Genomic DNA, 20,672 nt, shown 5'->3' with positions numbered 1-20,672 from the left:
TGAGGAGCCCAGAACTGGACACAGCACTCAAGGTGTGACCTGACCAATTTTGAGTACAGGGAAAGAATAACCTCCCTTGTCCTACTGGCCACACTGTTCCTGATGCAGGCCAGGATGCCACTGGCTCTCTTGGCCACCTGGGCACACTGCTGGCTCATCTTCAGCTACTCTCTACCAGTACCCCCAGGTCCCTTTCTTCCTGGCTGCTTTCCAGCCACTCTGTCCCCAGCCTGTGGCGTTGCTTGGGGTTGTTGCAGCCAAAGTGCAGAACCCTGCACTTGGCCTTGTTAAAAGAGTCCCTCATTTATATAAGAACACTTTTTTCCTTTAATAGATACATACAAAAAAGGACACGTTGGTATGAAGGAGATAGTCACCTTACAGCAAACCTCAAGTTGCAGACAATCCATCAAGAAACAGATAAAGACCTTCAGGCCTTATAATGTGCCTTGTAATGAGACCAGACGATTGCTTCTACTCCGTATTACAGCAGCTTCTACCTTGGTAACAGCTCCCTGTTGAGTACATTCTGTGAACAAGAAAGGACTCAAACTCTAGTATCCTAGGAATCTTAGCATGAAGAAGGAACACATTTCACTTAACACAAGTGGTTAAAGAAACACCTAAGTGCAAGCCTATGACTAACTCCCCTCACAACAGAGGGAGTTAGTCCTGATTCTGCACCTGGGCCTCTGCCACTTTGTGTAAGCTACTCTTCACTATTTGCAAAATGAATTGCTCTTCCCAGCTTCCATGCATGGCTATGACAGTAACAGCAAGTGTGGCAGGGGCGAATGCTCCCCCACGGCTGTATTCAAAACCAGATCTCAGCAGTGCCAGACAAATCTCAAGAGCTTTGTCTTATTCAATCAAAGATTTCCACTCTCATCGGTGCCAGATCTACAGCCTTGGTAACACCTGGGGTTTTGCCCATCTCACCTAACTGCTCTGCCCTACCCCATTAAAGATATATATGTACAAACACTTTGGTTCTGAGTCAGGTAAGGTTTTTTTCCCCTACAGCCCTACTGATTGCTTTTCCCTGGGTAGGAACCCAGCCTGGCCTTTCCCATTTCCTGAATGAGCCAACCTGATACCCTGGCAGACATCAGCAACAGCAAAAAAGCTGTCACCAGACACTTCTTACCTATTAGGAGGTCATTGGGAAGATGCACTTGCATAAATAGGCAAATTAAACCAACAAGCTGCATAACCCATTCTCCTTACTAGCACCTCTCTGAAAAATCAGACTTGATCTGCAGAAGGTTAGACAGCAGGGAAAAAACATTTTTCATGTTGTCTTATTAATAGCTTGTCACTCCATCTTCAAAATCATTTCCATGCATACAAGTCAATCCCAGGGTTACATTTCAAAAGCATCTGAAGCCTCAGATTAGCCATTTATGAAACCCTCCCTATGCAATGGTCCATATTTATACATGTTTATTGGCTGCCTTGTTGAGGAGCACTTGCACAAACCCAACTTACAACACCTACTGATGAAGATTAGCTGTCTCATAACAGTGAATAACTCTGGAAGCTTTAAAAATCATAAAATGAACAAGGTTGGAAGTGATCTCCAAGATCATCCAGTCCAACCTAGCTCCCAGCCCTATCCAGTCATGTAGACCATGGCACTTAGTGCCTCATCCAGGCTTTTCTTAAACACCTCCAGGGATGGTGACTCCACCACCTCCCTGGGCAGCCCATTCCAATGCCAATCACTCTCTCTGTGAAGAACTTCCTCCTAACATCTACCCTAGACCTCCCTCAGCACAACTTGAGCCTGTGTCCCCTTGTTCTGTTGCTGGTTGCCTGGGAGAAAATAAAATACAGAAAATAGCATTTCTTAATATGTATGAGAGGATTTCAAAGTCTGCTCTGGTCTGCAGAATCATTTGAAATAACAGATCCTCACAGAAAAGCTGCAAGTGTCTTTTTGGATAAGGACATTCAGTTCTGGAAATGTGTGCTCACTTTTCCTTGATGCTACTGATCATGTTTAACACAGTCACTAGGATAATTTTGGTAACAGGCACTGCTAGATACAATTAGCTTAATAAGCTACTAGTTGGTTGGTTTTTTATAAACAGCTTTCCTAGTTCAGCTGTTACTGCAAAACAGGTTCAATTCCTTGGTTGCAGACAGAAAAGAATTTCATCTGGGACTCTCTCAGCAAATGCCCATCCACAGAATTGAGTGTAAAGCCTGTGTAAGAGAGCACACACACTCATTTAAGCCAGAAACAGTGTTCCTGCTGTGATCAGTAGGCTGCCGTTCTGCTTTTAACACATGCAGCCTTCCCGCTGAAAGAATCGTTTGGCAGTTTTCCAACTCTCTGTTCCAGTAACCTACTGAAGGTAAGGCAGAAAGCTTACTGCAGAGCTGGAGTCTCAGCCTGGATCTGCTAAACCCAGCCCAGTGCTTTAAAAATAGACTCTGCATCCTCTTTTGTTTCCTTTTAAAGTCCTTTGACAGCACTTGGAAGCATGTGAAACCATGGGCTACCTGGACATCACTTCTTCTACTGCTTTTTCAACGTGCATCTAGTAAAACCACAGCTTTGCAACACCATGTCTTTGAACATGTATCCTGGAGGATGATAATTAGATGATGTTTTCAAAGAGTACCTTATCAAAAGGAACAAAAGGATTCTAAGTAATAGTTGTAAGCAAAACAAAGCCAACAAAGAAAAAAAAATAAATTAAAAAAAATGGATGAGCCTTAATGAGTAAGAGATAATTCTTCAGAGGGAAACATGTGAACTGGCTTTAAAACTTTCATGTGACTAGTACTGTTTTTCACATCCCACTTACTCAAAGAATTACAAGTAACTACTACTCTCTTGCTGGTTTTTCTAAGAAGACAAGGATTATCACACTCTCACAGTATCATCAAGGTTGGAAGAGACCTCACAGATCATCAAGTCCAACCCTTTAGCACAGAGCTCAAGGCTAGACCATGGCACCAAGTGCCATGTCCAGTCCTGCCTTGAACAGCTCCAGGGACGGCGACTCCACCACCTCCCCGGGCAGCCCATTCCAGTGGCCAATGACTCTCTCAGGGAAGAACTTTCTCCTCACCTCCAGCCTAAATCTCCCCTGATGTAGCTTGAGGCTGTGTCCTCTTGTTCTGGTGCTGGCCACCTGAGAGAAGAGAGCAACCTCCTCCTGGCCACAACCACCCCTCAGGTAGTTGTAGACAGCAATAAGGTCACCCCTGAGCCTCCTCTTCTCCAAGCTAACCAATCCCAGCTCCCTCAGCCTCTCCTCGTAGGGCTGTGCTCAAGGCCTCTCACCTGCCTTAGCCAAGGCAGGTATGTAAGGAAAAAAAAGGAAAATAAAGATTACTATTTTGCTCTGAGTATGAGTAAGAGTGCACAAGATATCAGACTTGCCTAAGGGCTTGCTGCCTTTAGACTGTACTGTTTATATCCCACTGAAGGAAAAGGAAATCTGAAATTCACATCCGAGACAAAAATTGCTTAAGAAAGCAAAGGTTTTCAAATCAAACCTCTACAGAGGCAGTGCATCTATGCACCACAGACCTCAAAGCATCCTGAAAGCTTCTAGCTTTCAGCTGGTCTGTATACCAGCAGCTGTGATGACTGACAAGAGAGGGCAGGTGGTTTTCAAGAGATGACAGATAAAATGTACAAAACGACTTCAGGAAATGTTTACTTGCCACAGAAATCAACTTGCACCAGTCCTGCCTTCAGGAAACATGGCCAGGTTGGTGGCACGGAGTGGTTACCAGCAGACCACCCTGTGGAAGTGACACATGGCATTGCAGCAACCTTTATCCCCAAAGGAAGAGGGACACAGAGTTGCAAGGCAAAAGCAAAGCAGCAATTTATGTAAACCTGAAAACAAATATTTCCACAAACAGGATAATCAAGACGAGCTTGCATTTACTTGTCTGAAACTAAAAATTAGCACCTCAAACTGGGGGTCAATTCTGCCCCCAGGGAAACATTCTGAGGTCAATCACATCCAGCTGGCAGCCATTCACTAGTGGTGTTCCTCAAGGATCAGTGCTGGTCCCAGTACTGTACAATATCTTTATTGATGATCTGGACGAGGGGATTGAGTCCAGCATCAGTAAGTTTGCAGATGACACCAAGCTAGGAGCAGGTGTTTATATTTCAGAAGGTAGGAGAGCCCTGCAGAGGGACCTTGACAGGCTGGATGGGTGGGCAGAGGCCAATAGGATGAGATTTAACAAGGCCAAGTGCAGGGTTCTGCACTTTGGCCACAACATCCCCAAGCAGCACTACAGGCTGGGGACAGAGTGGCTGAGAGCAGCCAGGAAGAAAGGGACCTGGGGGTACTGGTAGATAGTATCAGTGTGCCCAGGTGGCCAAGAGAGCCAATGGCAACCTGGCCTGCATCAGGAACAGTGTGGCCAGTAGGACAAGGGAGGTTATTCTGCCCTTGTACTCCAGCACTGGTCAGGCCACACCTTGAGTGCTGTGTCCAGTTCTGGGCTCCTCAATTCAAGAGAGATGTTGAGGTGCTGGAAGGTGTCCAGAGAAGGGCAGCAAAGCTGGTGAGGGACCCTGGAGCACAGCCCTGTGAGGAGAGGCTGAGGGAGCTGGGTGTGTGCAGCCTGCAGAAGAGGAGGCTCAGGGGTGACCTCATTGCTGTCTACAACTACCTGAAGGGAGGCTGTAGCCAGGTGGGGTTGGTCTCTTCTCCCAGGCAACCAGCAACAGAACAAGGGGACACAGTCTCAAGTTGTGCCAGGGGAGGTCTAGCCTGGATGTTAGGAGGAAGTTGTTGGCAGAGAGAGTGATTGGCATTGGAATGGGCTGCCCAGGGAGGTGGTGGAGTCGCCGTCGCTGGAGGGGTTCAAGAAAAGCCTGGATGAGGCACTTAGTGCCATGGTCTGGTTGATTAGCTGGGGCTGGGTGCTAGGTTGGAGTAGATGATCTTGGAGGTCACTTCCAACCTGGTTGATTCTATGATTCAGTGCCTACTAAAACCAATTCTTCTCATTTTCCCTTCCTGGCAAATGCTTAATGGGAAAAAAATCTTCCACTTCAGTCAATTTCCATTTATGTAGAGTGCCCTCAGTGGTTTAGCATAAATTAGTGTATGATTAAGAGCCACCTCAAGAATTAATACAGAGGAAATTTTGAATTAGCTCCCATTACTGGCACAGTTAAGCCTCTGAGAGCAGGGCAAATGTCTGTGACAAAGCTGACAAAGTGGCAGCAAGGCATATGAAGATGTCCCTGATGACCCAGGAAGGCCTTAGCTCATCCCTGTGATGCTGGGGCACAGCAGCTTCCCCAATGGGCAGCAGCTCTGTACTAGGGCAGCAGCCCTGTACTAGGGCTGCAGTGTGGACGGAAGGGCACAGCCTCCATCAAAGCAACAGCTTTGCTCAGGATTACTTTTGAGTGCTATGTCATTTATCCAGCACTTGCTATAAGTGGAATATAAAGGACTAACTTGACTTTCTTCCCCTCCCCTTTCTTAAAAAGATGTCTTATGATGGAAAATAATAAGATGCAACTCAAAAGAGCAGAGGTGGTGGAGTGTACATGTGTGTCTGTGTGTGCTTAGTGTTAAAAGCAGTTACCCCATCTTCCTTTGCAGTTTGTTGGGAATACCAACAGGATTCAAGGTGTGGCACAGACCTATCAGCTCCTTTTCCTTGTTTCCAGATGCTTTAAACATTTGACTTTTCAGGCCATATTGACAACTAAACCAAGCCATTTCTAGTCAAAGAAAACGTTTTTGTCTTTTATGAGAAATAATATAGAAATATTTCCATACAGAAACATTCATTAATATAGAAATATTTCTACATTTCTCATATTTCTCAACTAAACCAAGCCATTTCTAGTTAAAGAACACGTTTTTGTCTTTTCACATAAGTTAAAAAGTAAGAGTATAATTAAGTTCTCTTACTCTATCCAATTACTTGCCTCCTTTCCAGGGGGACACACACTGCAGCCTCCTCTGTCTGAGGAGACCTACACCTAGATCTCTTTCACAGCATAGAGACTTTTTGTCTCTATGTAAGCTCTTCTCCACAACAGCTTCCCATTGGTTTTGATGAATGCTAGAGAGCATCTATTTAAATAATGAGCAGAAGATCAAAGGGTTTCTATGTAACTAGATGGTGAAAAATGCTTTAAAAGGCAAACTCTGTGTTTTGCTTTTAAAATATCTCCCCCAAAATAGACTGTGTAAGAAGGATCTTTCAGACATGACCTTCTATGTGATGACTCTCTCTCTATATATATATATGCATAGCAATTTGTATCATCATTTCTAAGACTGCAAAAAAAAAAGTAATGCAAAGCCTGTTTCAACCTTTGAGGAGCGATTACTGAGGCCCTTTGAAAAACAGCTTGGGAAATGCTCAAAATTATAGTGAGCAGAAACAGCCTAAGCTCTAAGAAGTTTATCTTTGTCTCATCCACACATTCCCTCTCATGTTTAAATCCCTGAAAGCCAGACATATGAAATGGATTGCTGAGGTTTCCACAGGGTCCAGAGTTTAATTAATCTCTCTCCAACAGACAGCTCACACCAGTGGCATTTTGTTACTGATCCTTGGGAAATTCTAGCAGCTATCATAGAGTGTTATTAACTTGGACACTGCTGGAAGCCCGGACATTCACAATACCCTTACATCTCCATGGTCTCACAGGAGACCTGTGTTCTGAGTAAAATAAAGGGTGCTTGCAAGAGAATTAATTTGTATGATTGAATAAACTGTAATAAAACTACAACAGAAAATCTGTTCCAAAATGAAAGTCTGTAAGCTTACACGATGTCAGATGTGTGCTACACCATGTGCCTTGTTTAGCCATCATGAGTATCACTATGCACCATTTTTTCCTGCTTTATTGGAAGCCTGGTAGTTCTTATGTCCTTCCTTTGGAAGTTAAAGGAACACATCACAATCCAAGCTTTGATTTCTAGAGGAGGCAGTTTATAAGGCTACAAGCCAAAGATTGCACCCTGAAGAACTGCAGAGGAAAACTATCTAATCCCTCCTCTTGGATTTTAAAGCCTTCTTGGTAAAAAAGAAGTGCCCTATTTAAACTTAGAAGAATTCTTTCTATGAAGGTATTACAGAATCACAGAAGTCTGGTTGGAAGAGACCTCTAAGATCACCCTCAATTCACCACAGAATGGGCAGCACTAAGCCCTGTCCTATGTGCCAGGTCTACACACCGCTTGAACATCCCCGGGGATGAGGTCTCCCCTCAGCCTTCTCTTCTCCAGACTGAACAATCCCAGCTCCCTCAGCCCCTCCTCACAGGCCATGTGCTCCAGGCTCTTCACCAGCCTCATTGCTCTTCTCTGGACGTGCTGCAGCCCCTCAGTGTCCTTCCTCTAGTGAGAGGCCCAAAACTGAACACAACACTCAAGGTGTGACCTTACCAGGACAGCAATCACAAGGGGACAATCACCTCCCTGTCCCTGCTGGCCACAGTCTTTTTAACACAAGCCAGGATGCCATTGGCTTTCTTGACCACCTGGGCACTGCTGACTCATGTTCAGTTGACCATCAACCAATATCTTCAGTTCCCTCTCCAAGTTGCAGCTTTCTAACCACACACCCTCAGGTCTGTAGCTTACCATGGTGTAGTTCTGACCCCCGTACAGAACTTGGCACTTGGTCTTGTTAAACTTCATACCTTGGCTCACCAGTCTCACCTGTCCAGATGCTACTGTAAAGCTTCCCTACCCTCTAGCAGGTCAATATGGTCACCCAGCTTGGTGTCATCTGCAATCTTACTGATAGTAAACTCAATCCCTTCATCCAGATCATGAACAAAGATATCAACAAGGGCAAGCCTCAGTACTGAACCCTGAGGACACCACTAATGACTGGGCAAAAGGGGAATATGCATCCTGAAGCCACAGGAGTTCTGCTTCCAGCACTTTAAGGTACAGCTTTCTGTATCACCTTAGCAGGCCATATTAAGTTGACACTTAGAGAGTTTATTGCATCTACCTACCAAATGTGATTCTGGCCAACTCTCTGAGGTTCAGTTTTGCCACTGAGGTGCAAGCACAAGTCTCTGTCAGCTCCCAAGCTATCCTTGCCTTGTTCCACATGTTGCTCTAACGCCGACACAGCAAGGTTTGCTGCTCCCAAGCAGCACAGATGTTCCACACCTTCAGACTGAAATGCTTTAGTCAGAGTGGCTTTTGGCCCAGATGGACAAGATTATCCACAGCAGTTTTTCAAAGCCATAGTGATGACTTGTTAGCACTAGGCTTCTTCAAAGTTTAAATCATAAACTTGAGAGAAATTGAGGATTACCATAGTTGTCTATGGTCTAAAATGGTTTGGGGTGAAAGAGCTTAAAAAGTGACTGCAAAAAAAATGAGCTCATCATTCTCTCGTGCCTGTCTTTCAACCATTCTGCTTGACCTCCACAGCCATAAGGTGAAGGTATAGTCCACAGAAACCCTTTCATTTTCCCAAGTGATGGAGTATCACTCACCTGTAAAATACCATGAATAGAGCAAATAAAGCTTACAATAGCAGCCATTGTACTAACAGCTACCACCTGGTCCTGTCCCCTTCACAGAACTGTGCCAGACACTCTCATATCATGCTGGGAATATGTCCAGGGTAAGCTGGGTAAAGTCAAGCAACACTCTCACCTCTTCCTTTAGTTGGATGTCTTTGTTTTAGGCTGCTGGAAACATTATTCCTCAGCTACAGAGTTAAAAATAAACTTTTCATCATCAACTGCTAGTTGACTAGAGAAAAATCATCCCAGAAAAGCCAGTACAGTCTCTGCACAACCTTTCTGTCACCTCTTTGCTGGTTTTAGCTACCTGCAACTCCTCTTGACCACCATCCTTCTGCCCATGAAGTTAGGAACTGAAGCTGTTTGGCCAGTGATTCCCAGCACTTGTGGTATCCATATCCCTTCTACTCTTTTTTGGCTGCAAAAAGTAATATAAATTCAGATATTTAGTGAGAAGTTTCAATTCCTGAGCAAACAGCCAGCAAGCTCACCACGTGGTCAGGATTGTGTGACCATTCACATTTTCCAACTCAACTTTCCAAAAGAAGTCTTTACTCTTTAAAAAGAAGAACTTGTTTGTTTGCTTGGTTTGTTTTGACAAGCTGGAATGAAAAGCTTCCCTCCAACATGGTTAGAACCATTCAAAAAGATAGCTTACATTCCCCACTTGTGTTATTAGCTATGCTGTCACAGGAATAGCTTGGTGCACTGAAGTAGGTTTTGATTTCCTGAGTATGGTATTGTTTCAGTCAATTCTGACTTTGTGTTCATAATGCTATCTTTCTTGAAACCACATCCTGTGAGCACAAGACCATCTTTTACTAAGGCCAGGCCACTGGAAACACACTCCAGTGAGTCCATTCTCTCTAAAGCACAAAGGGGAAAAGGATGGATTTGCTTTGTCACTTGTTACCTTGGAAGAAGAGATATGTAAGCCAAAAATTGGTCTTCATCTTTTGACCTGAAAGAACTTGAGAATTAAGATAACGACTCTCCCCGATGGCTCTCGAAGCTTAGAGGGGAGATTTCAGTAGTATCTAGCCTAGTTCAATAGTACAAGAGTTGCTTGGTTTTCCTCTTCCAGGAATTGCAAAACTGACATTTAAAAGAGGCTGCAGTGCACAATTAGCCAACCCCTCAGGTATCAGAATATACCAAAACTGAGGCTTTGCATTTGACTTCCACTCCACATTCCTCACCTCTGGGAACAGGCATTATGATGCTATTTACATAATCCCAGTATTGCCCTAATACAAATGTATGTTTTTTCCCCTGTGCCACCAAGTTGTGTCTACATTAGACTGGGAAGTAAAGGTCATGTCAGGGACACTTCTAGATTCATCAATAATAGAGAGAGGAAGAAAATACCAACCAACCCAAGCATAAAAAAACAAATCTCAATTTTGGAGGGTGGAGAAGATTAATTGTCACTCTCCTTTTCCTTTTAAACAGTGCCACAGTGAAAACAAACAAAACGAGTAAGCCCTTAAGCTGAAGCCAGTAACTGGAAGGAATCCACTTATTTATGGTGATGAATAGTGCTGGTTTTGGCACTTTTGGTGGTGCTGAAAACTGAGTCAGAATTCTTCAGTGGATATTTTGTATCCATCTCAAGGACTATTATGAAACTGAAGCATATGCAGGTTGCTCCCCATTTGCACAAAACTTACTAGAATATAATCTGACAAGCAGATTTTTCCTATAGCTAATGGAAAAAAAAGTAAATCTCAGTTTTCAGTGAGTCCACAAGCAGAGACCAGGGTTTGATAGGAATGGCAAGCTGTGATGGGGAGTCTTTTCACAGGAGTTGCTGTTTAATATCAAACCCAGTGTCAAGTGGTAAAGGCAGCATGATTCAAACTGAGGAAGAGAGAGGTAAGCACACACACACAGAAGCAGAAGGGAGGGGAAAAGCAACCTAATCAAAACTAACAGCAGGATTTCTGCTCACACTTCATGCCAAGAGCAGATAAAGCCTTTCATTTTCAGTTCTTGAAAGCAAACCCCTGGAACCCATGTGGAGAAGGGCTCCATAAAGAACTAGAAATCCTTTGAATACAGTCATTTGCAGCACTACCCTCCTTCCACCTCCCTCAACATTTTTCCCCACTCTCAGTCATTTATTCATTAGTATTATTAATACACACTTACTGACCCTTTCTTTCATATAACAAAGGCAAGTGCTCACTTCTGGAGCTCAGAGGTTCCTTACCCATACTTTCCTCTCCATCTCAAGCTTTGTTGCTTGAATCACATCTCTTGAGAAGTTCAGGTATTCAGCATATTTTCTTCCTTTTTTTTTTAAGGGGTACATATACCTCCTAGCTTCAAGTTCTTCATTCTGGTCTGATTAAACCAGTCCCCCAAACTGTATCCCTGAGGAGCCATTCACAAAGGTAGAACCAGCACCACAGAAATTGTTTGGGAACCCACATAATATGCACAAACATCCAATGAATCTTTAAGAACCTCCAAAACATTTGGACAACCCCAGTGGGAAACTTGACTTGTTAGAGCACTCAGACGCATTGCAACAGTTGCAGCACATAACTTTGGTATCCCAGTGTCACCCAGGCCAGACTGGCAGCAACCAGCATCATAAGGGAAACAGTAACACGGGTATGAAAACTCAGAGCATGTCCAGTGCTAAGCCAAAATTACCAAGACTTGTTGCAAAGTATTGCACTGTTGCAGAAAGACACAGCCAGAAGAGAAAAGGTAGAGGCCATGTTTTCAAAAGCCTGCTGGCATACTTCGACATGGACAGGCTTCATGCAAACAGTTAGCCTTTGCTGATTACAGTCCTAAGCGCCTCAGAAATTACCACCAACATCCTTGTCTGAAAAGTTCTCAAATCAAAGAATCATAGAATCAACCAGGTAAAGAGACCTTCAAGATCATCCAGCCCAACCTAGGACCCAGCCCTATCCAGTCAACCAGACCATGGCACTAAGTGCCTCATCCAGGCTTTTCTTCAACACCTCCAGGGATGGAGACTCCACCACCTCCCTGGGCAGCCCATTCCAATGCCAATCACTCTCTCTGCCAACAACTTCCTCCTAACATCCAGCCTAGACCTCCCCCAGCACAACTTGAGACTGTGTCCTCTTGTTCTATTGCTGGTTGCCTGGGAGAAGAGACCAACCCCTACGAAGGGATGCCCTACAACTCCACCCAGTTTCAACACAACTAAGAAGTTCTCAGTGCTTTAACCAGGACACATTTATCACACAGGATCTCTCAAAGTGTGATGTACTGCTGAAATTCAAAATGGTAAGTAGCATGCATGAGTATCTTCTGTAAAAATACCAGCAGACACCAACTTGCAGAAGACAGGATTAGTTTCATGCTGTCTTGGAGCATGACCAAGGACAACGTAAGGATAATAATCAAGCAAATTGTACTGCTAGATGTCACAAGTGATAAATACAATGCATAATTAAACAAGCAGCACCTAGACAGCCTAGAGGAAACAATTATTTAGGGTTTTCATTAGGACAGGCTCATTTCTCTCACACTTTTTCATTACATCTCACATTTCACAGATCTGCTGAAAATCAACAGCTCTTGTGGCTGCAGCTGCCCGGAAACTGCCTGCTGGGAGCAGACCTAATGTGCATCACCAGATGAATGCCCACCTTGTGAATAGAGAAGGATCTGCATCTCCAGAAGAACACAGGTGAAAACTTGGACCAGGTTTTCCAGGCCAAGCAGCTCAAAGACCTCCCGCAGTGGGTAGTCAGAGAGTGGCAGTTCATTTGGGCCAGGTCTCTGGCAAATGATGGGCTCATAAACCCCATAAAACTTCAGTGACCTTCCTGGGGGCGGCAAGGGCACCTCGTAGAGGATGTTGTGGATGTAGCTCTCCAGGGGAAGAGGTGGTGGCTGCTGAGAGGTCACTGCCTTATAGAGCTGGATCAGGAACTTCTTGCAGGCTTGCATGAAGGGCAGAGGGGTGATGAGGCATATGCATTTGGAGACATACAGTGTGTCTCTGCTGATGTCATAGGAATTGTACCGCTGGAGCTTGGCAAGGGATGTGGCGTCCCCCTCGTCAATGCTGCTGGCCAGGGAGTCCATGCTGCAAGAGGAGGAGGCACAGACACTGCTGTATTGCTCTGCATTGTGCATCTGGTAGAGTGTTTGCATGGCTGTACAGATCTGCTTGCTTGTGACCTCCTCATAGAACGTGAGCACAAATCCATACGTACGAGAGCCATCTTCTCTGGTGATGATGAACGAATGCAGCTGTGGATCTCTGTTATCTGCCTGTGTCCTGAAAGACAGCCCTTTGGGCATACACAGCTGAGAAAAGAGAAAAGAAATAGAGTTAACTAAGTTACAATTTTGTTCTGTTACTTTGCTTTAGAGGCACATTCCTTTTATCCACAGCATCACAACAAGCCACATCTCATTAAACATAATCTCTCTGAAAAGTAGCCCAAGAACAAACAGCCTAAAACTGATGCAACTTAAGAGGTAGACAGGACTGAAGAAGGGAGAATGCCCTCCAACATGACCCATCTAGTAAGCCACTACAAGTCATTTTCACTACTGTTATTTTCACTACTGAATAGTCCTGGCCTCATTTATTTAAGCATAATATAAAACCATCCACTTTTTTTCCCTTATTTGCATATATTATGCCCACAGTACTTTAAAGTCAGAGAGTCAAAGAAGCATCTTACACCACTGAATTCAAATTACACAGACTTCTTGGAATTCTTTGATCTTTCTTAAAAGGAAAAAGAAAAGAAGACTGACAGCTATTACATTTACTCTCTTCCTTCAGTGCTACAAAATAGCTTGTATTGAAAGAAGAGGGAAGAGGTAGAATGGGGAGAGAAAACACCCAAAAATCTGTGAAATCATCATGTTTTATTTACCACTCAGCAAAAATGTTTTGGAGCTTCACTGAAGCGTGACCCTAGTGATAACTAAAGGCATTTTTCCAGGTGTTCCTTGGGAATTCTGTTAGTCATCTAACACAAAACAACAAACACCCCACTAAACTTGTTTGAATGTGTCAGCATGAAACTCCCAATGTTCTAACTAAATCAGTATGTTTACAAATGAAGAACTAAAGCTTCCTTTGTACCTTACATCTGAAGAAATAAAAGGATAGAGAAGGAGCCGTTGCAGTACTACTACTCCTGTTCCAAAAGGCAACATTAGAAGGCAGCTTTCCCATGGGATGCAAATCTATATAGAACTGAGTGTGCACTCTAATGTACCATCTTGACCAGGTGTAAATTCTACTGGTAGAATTTACCAGTAGAATTACATGGAAGAAGAGGTCAGAAGAAAGAGTTATGTATTTTCAGGCACATCCCACTCTGAAGTTTGTCAGTGCACCTTGCAGAGACCAGTCAGCAGCCTGCCCAAGCTGCTGCTAGTCCAGCTGGGATTTAGATAAGCAGTCCAGACTCACTTCACAATACTTGTGATGGTTTGGGTGTTCCCCACCCCCACACACTTTGGAAATCACCCAGACTAGACTCAGCCAGCTCTGGAAATTTGAATGAAGCTTATATTTACAGCTTAGCACAATATGCAAGCATATAGTTACAGTATATGCAGTTATACACAGAAATATACAAGGTAAAAGGTAATACAGAAACACAACAGCCCTCCCAGAAACCTGAGTACCCAGGAGGGGCTTCCAACCACCCTTCCACCTTCTCCCACCCCTCTCAACCTTAGCCCAGTCCCAAGGAAGGATGGAGGTTTGGCCAGGGGGTTAGGAAGCAAAGTGGATTAATCAGTGAAATGGCAGAGAGCTAGAGAGAGAGAAAAATGCAGCTCTGAGCTCCCCAGCAGGAGAAGTTGTGCCTTATCTATGTTTGGATTCTTATTCTTCTACATCTCAGCAAGCCTATGAGTGAAGTAGACATTATCCTGTTTCCCTTTCACAGCCTGTAATCTAATCCTTCTCACCAAAACATTCTAGATAGCTTCAAACTAGCATAATACTCTCATTCTAATTTATCTAGGGCAGCTCCTACATAGTCTTTTAAAGTTAATGTATATGGAAATAAATATCCTGGAGTTTGGTAGAACAATTTAATGCAGTTGATGGACTTTGCTGAGATAAACCATGACTTTATAGCCACGAACTGCAGCCAAATCCCAGTTAAGCCTTCTACAATGGATAAAAAAAGTAGTAAAAATTTACTTGTTTCACACTTTAATTTATTCTGCACAATATAGAACTTTCAAACTCTTTTTTTTTTTTTTTTTTTGGCAGGTTTGATTAATAAAAAAAATATTTGTAGAATGTAGGCTTTCTTTGGCAGCCTTATCCAATTCAATCAGACTGAAATGGCAGGTTTTAATCTCAACACTATTAAAGGCTATCTTTTCTTCACTTTACAGTCTCACAGTATCACCAAGGTTGGAAGAGACCTCACAGATCATCAAGTCCAACCCTTTACCACAGAGCTCAAGGCCAGACCATGGCACCAAGTGCCACGTCCAATCCTGCCTTGAACAGCTCCAGGGACGGCGACTCCACCACCTCCCCGGGCAGCCCATTCCAGTGTCCAATGACTCTCTCAGGGAAGAACTTTCTCCTCACCTCCAGCCTAAATTTCCCCTGGCACAGCCTGAGGCTGTGTCCTCTCGTTCTGGTGCTGGCCACCTGAGAGAAGAGAGCAACCTCCTCCTGGCCACAACCACCCCTCAGGTAGTTGTAGACAGCAATAAGGTCACCCCTGAGCCTCCTCCAGGCTAACCAATCCCAGCTCCCTCAGCCTCTCCTCGTAGGAGAGTAAAATACCTGCATAAGCAAATTATAAATACTGGTACAATCAAGAACAGAAAAGCCTCAGGGAAATTCAGACCATCTGAGACAGTTTCAGAAGGCTGTCTTAAATAAATTCCCTGGAAGTCTTAATTATTGCTCCCTTGTCCTTTATATTCTGAGTATGCACACACAGAAAGGGACACTCAACCATTTCTGTCACAGTTTGGCAGAATATCAACATTTGAAGACCCTGGCTGCAAACCCTGGTACTGAGACTGCTGCTGATGTTAAATCTACAAAGGACAGAGAAAGAAAGAAGATGGGAAAGTACCAAGGCAGGGAAGAATCAAGAGTCACTTAAGAAGCTAAGATCAAAAGGAAGGGCCTGTGTTCATTTTCCAGTGGTAGAAAGCTTAAAATCAGCAGTTAATGCATGAAAACTTTCATCTTAATGCCATGGACATCAATCACTTCCCATCTCATCTGCGTTTGTCACATGCATCACATGAGAGTGCTGGAAAAAAGCAGCTCAGGACCTGCTAAGAGCACTGAAAGCCTTGCCTGCTGGTGAAACTGGCTGGCTAACAGTGAGAAGGCAGCCAGTCAGTCACCTTTACTGTATCTTCACAGAAACACAGAAAGCTACCCAAGATTACTGATCAAAGGCCAAGATTTTGGTTTTCAGAACACTTTAGGGTTTATATTTAAACATATTCATCAGTTAAAATAAAAGTGGAATTAAATCACACTTGCTAAATGCTTAAAGATCAATATGAGTTGTAAAGATAAAAGAAAGCTGCACAAAGACAGACAAAAAAGATACCTAATTCATACTCCATCTTTTGAAGGGATAAGTAGAAGGTACCCTTTTCCTAAACACAGAGGCAGGACACACACACAATGTAGTTCCACCCACTCCTTTCTCTTTCCAGACATCATCAGCTGCAGATATTTATGAACCAAAGCTCCCCTCTGGACAACTGCCCACTAGCACTGGTTCAATTCTTCTCCATTAGATCCTCTATTACACTTGTTAAGCCCCTGTAAAATATTCATGTTCACAACATGCCATGGCAGCAAGCTCCATACCTGGTTGCAGTGTGAGTGAGGGGTGGAAAGAAATGTGCTTTTGTTTGTACTAAAGCCTGCTCCTTCATATTACACTGGGGAGCCTTTCACTCTTTTAATTCAGTACATGAGGCGTTAAATGGACAATGCTGCCTCAGAGTTCAGAAACATGAGTCAGCAGTGTGCCCAGGTGGCCAAGAGAGCCAGTGGCATCCTGGCCTGCATCAGGAATGGTATGGCCAGCAGGAGTAGGGAGGTCATTCTGTCCCTGTACTCTGCACTGGTTACACCACACCTTGAGTCCTGTGTTCAGTTCTGGGCCCCCCAGTTTAAAAGGGACATTGAGATGCTTGAGTGTGTCCAGAGAAGGGCGACGAGGCTGGGGAGAGGCCTTGAGCACAGCCCTACGAGGAGAGGCTGAGGGAGCTGGGATTGGTTAGCCTGGAGAAGAGGAGGCTCAGGGGTGACCTTATTGCTGTCTACAACTACCTGAGGGGAGGTTGTGGCCAGGGGGAGGTTGCTCTCTTCTCTCAGGTGGCCAGCACCAGAACAAGAGGACACAGCCTCAGGCTGTGCCAGGGGAAATTTAGGCTGGAGGTGAGGAGAAAGTTCTTCACTGAGAGAGTCATTGGACACTGGAATGGGCTGCCCGGGGAGGTGGTGGAGTCGCCGTCCCTGGGGCTGTTCAAGGCAGGATTGGACGTGGCACTTGGTGCCATGGTCTGGCCTTGAGCTCTGTGGTAAAGGGTTGGACTTGATGATCTGTGAGGTCTCTTCCAACCCTGATGATACTGTGATACTGTGAAATACAGGCAAAAATGTACATACCTTGATGAAACATGGAGCTCAAAAGGGAGGGGGCTTTCCTAAAAACCTGACTTTCCTCTCTACTGAGAAGTTCAGCTCGCTACAACACAGTACTTGCAGAATGGCCACAGCAAATGCTATATGTGACAATTGGCAGGACTAATCCCAAGAAGTGTGTGTGGGGGGAAGAAATAGTTCCCTATTAAGAACTCTGTACTTTGATACATTCTTTGAAAGGGAGAGAAAACATGACTCACTGCAGAGTGATTGCTTGGGACTTCAGGGGATTATTTTTTAAAGTGACAGGATGGTTTCAGAAGGCAATTGAAATTCCTCAGGCACTCAGCAAAGCCAGAGTTTGCCCAAGTTAACCTTCATGGATTTATGCATTTTCTTCTCTGGGGAAAATTGCTTCTGGAAGCTCATATAAAGCAAACACATCAGCAGAACTAATACAGCAAGGCAAGATCAGAAAGGCCAATAATTGCCTCAAGGGGTTTCCTTTAGCTGAATATTACTTTAAATGATGTTTAAGATCTAAACAATAAAGAAGTGTTCCAAAAGACGGTGCTGTTGGTAAAGGGGGTGGGTGGGTGGGTGTTGGGTGTTTGTTTGGTGTTTTGCTGTTGTTTAGTTTGTAGGGGTTTTCTATTGTCTCCAGGACATGTTGCAAATGAAAGATGTGTTCTTCAGCTATTTGATTTCAGCTGACTGCAGCTCAGTTCAATTATTGTATTTTAATAGGTCTCCTGCTGGTTTTAGCATTCCATTTTTGTCTGATAATATCACACTTCATGAATACTAGACAGTTTTTACTGTAATGTGAGAAGACAAACACTGCAGCAATGCCAGCTATTGCCTCTTGCTGCCATATTCCTCCTGCACGCCCCACCATCAGTTCTCCTCTGACCACCCCCTCAATTCAAAGGCAAAACTAAAAGCCTTGGCAGGTGTGCCCAGGTGGCCAAGAGAGCCAATGGCATCCTGGCCTGCATCAGGAACAGTGTGGCCAGTAGGTCAAGGGAGGTTATTCTTCCCCTGTACTCAGCACTGCTCAGGCCACACCTTGAGTACTGTGTCCAGTTCTGGGCCCCTCAATTCAAGAAGGATGTTGAGGTGCTGGAACATGTCCAGAGAAGGGCAACGAAGCTGGTGAGGGGCCTGGAGCACAAATCCTATGAGGAGAGGTTGAGGGAGCTGGGCCTGTTTAGCCTGGAGAAGAGGAGGCTCAGGGGTGACCTCATTGCTGTCTACAACTACCTGAAGGGACATTGTAGCCAGGTGGGGGGTGGCCTCTTCTCCCAGGTAACCAGCAATAGAACAAGGGGACACAGGCTCAAGTTGTGCCAGGGTAGGTCTAGGCTGGATATTAGGAAGAAGTTCTTCACAGAGAGAGTGATTGGCATTGGAATGGGCTGCCCAGGGAGGTGGTGGAGGCACCATCCCTGGGGGTCTTCAAGAAAAGCCTGGATGAGGCACTTAGTGCCATGGTCTAGTTGATTGGATAGAGCTGGGTGATAGGTTGGACTGGATGATCTTGGAGGTCTCTTCCAACCTGGTTGATTCTATGATTCTATGAGTTAGTGCCATCTTAAATGTGCTGATGAAACATCATCCTGAGTCCTTCACATTTTCTGTATAAGCAAAGTGATGTGGGGACCAGCCCAAATATCACACACTATGTCCACAAGTGCACAATTTGAAGCAGAGGACAAAAATCCCTAGCTGTCACTGGGCAGAGGGAGTGACCAGGCTCATCTCTGCCTTTCCATGTGCTCTCTGTACCACTGCTATTTCCAGCTCGAGTGTTTTCAGGTTACTTGGCACAATGCTAAAAAAGAAAATTCAACAGAAACTGAGATGAGCTGTAGATTTCTGCATCTTCATGGTTGCAGAGAAGTTCCAAATGATTTTTTTGCATCTGCAAAAGCCATTTTATTTAGTGGAAGCATTAATATTGTTTAGTATTATTGTTACAATAACTCTGAAGTCATAAAACAACACTATCTGTACTGAGAAGCTCAAACACTAGTAATCTGTTCTCTTTGCCAGCATATGTTCTTACCAAATGCTCTGGGGATTTTGGAGACATTCTCTGAATGGGATATCTTTGGGAAGGTTTCTGGTAGATCAGTCTTTCAGTTATCATTGCCCCCACTCCAGAACCATTTCCTCCTCCTTCCCCTATTGACAGGACTTAGCCACAAGGACATTCACTATTGACAGGACTTAGCCACACAGACATTCACATCAGTTAGTTGAGAAGAAAAAGATGTACAGAAGTTGCATTGACCTACAGGTGCCATTAGAAGCGACTACCCAAAAAGGCTGTGGTTTAGGTTAAGTTCCAGCTTCTGCATATTCCTCTTTTCTTTGCCAAATGCAGCATTAAGGATTTTTTTTCACTCCATAATTTCATATGAATATTAGCATCTTAAAAATTCCTTGGTTTACCTCCTTTTCTCCTGTGACTATATATGCTGGGTGACTACACCCCTTCTCACCCAGTCACTGAGACAGTGATTAGACTTGTTTCATCATGCCATAGACTTAAGTAGAACTAATGAGAGAAATGCAGGATTTAACTTGTGTTGTGTGTGAAAGTACTCTATGTTTTCACAATACCTATTCCTCTACAGCTTTTCAACCAGCAACCAAAGGATGGGTGCTCTTACTTCCAGCAGAGCACCTTCATCATCACAACACAGAGGCTGGCTGTAAACAACCCAGGAACTACTGGAGTCGAAGTTGCCACAAAACAGCAGAGAAGACAGTTCCTCTACATACCATGTTGACAGCATCCTGGTCAAAGGGGTTCCACTCAATGTTCTGAGGATAATGGGCCAAAACTTTGGACTTGAAGGTTCTTCGTAATGGACTCTGGTCAAAATTCTCTCCTGTAACAAATGAAGGAATAATGATTTCACAGTATCACAGTATCACCAAGGTTGGAAGAGACCTCACAGATCATCAAGTCCAACCCTTTACCACAGAGCTCAAGGCTAGACCATGGCACCAAGTGCCACGTCCAATCCTGCCTTGAACAGCTCCAGGGACGGCGACTCCACCACCTCCCCGGGCAGCCCATTCCAGTGTCCAATGACTCTCTCAGGGAAGAACTTTCTCCTCACCTCCAGCCTAAATTTCCCCTGGCACAGCCTGAGGCTGTGTCCTCTCATTCTGGTGCTGGCCACCTGAGAGAAGAGAGCAACCTCCTCCTGGCCACAACCACCCCTCAGGTAGTTGTAGACAGCAATAAGGTCACCCCTGAGCCTCCTCTTCTCCAGGCTAACCAATCCCAGCTCCCTCAGCCTCTCCTCGTAGGGCTGTGCTCAAGGCCTCTCCCCAGCCTCGTCGCCCTTCTCTGGACACGCTCAAGCATCTCAATGTCCCTCCTAAACTGGGGGGCCCAGAACTGAACACAGAACTCAAGGTGAGGTCTAACCAGCGCAGAGTACAGGGACAGAATGACCTCCCTGCTCCTGCTGACCACACCATTGCTGATGCAGGCCAGGATGCCATTGGCTCTCTTGGCCACCT

At 44.6% G+C, this 20,672-nt stretch overlaps 1 protein-coding gene across 2 annotated transcripts in view; it reads right to left on the bottom strand.

Annotated features, from left to right (window-relative positions):
* Positions 1-20,672, bottom strand: part of DENND5B (DENN domain containing 5B) — a 141,307-nt gene that overhangs the window by 54,060 nt on the left and 66,575 nt on the right. The window contains exons 2-3 of one of the 2 annotated variants that reach the window (XM_064155788.1): positions 19,920-20,029; positions 12,151-12,817 (exon numbers count right to left, since the gene is read on the bottom strand). In XM_064155788.1, coding sequence (XP_064011858.1) covers positions 12,151-12,817; positions 19,920-20,029 — 777 coding nt within the window. Of the gene's footprint in view, positions 1-12,150; positions 12,818-19,919; positions 20,030-20,672 lie in introns of those variants that run through there. The other variant, XM_064155790.1, reaches the window with a different exon arrangement.

This window comes from Pogoniulus pusillus, chromosome 15 (assembly GCF_015220805.1).
Source record: "Pogoniulus pusillus isolate bPogPus1 chromosome 15, bPogPus1.pri, whole genome shotgun sequence".
NCBI lineage: Eukaryota > Metazoa > Chordata > Aves > Piciformes > Lybiidae > Pogoniulus > Pogoniulus pusillus.
Note: the sequence above shows the minus strand (reverse complement) of the source record. Positions and strands in the feature narration are given on the sequence as shown.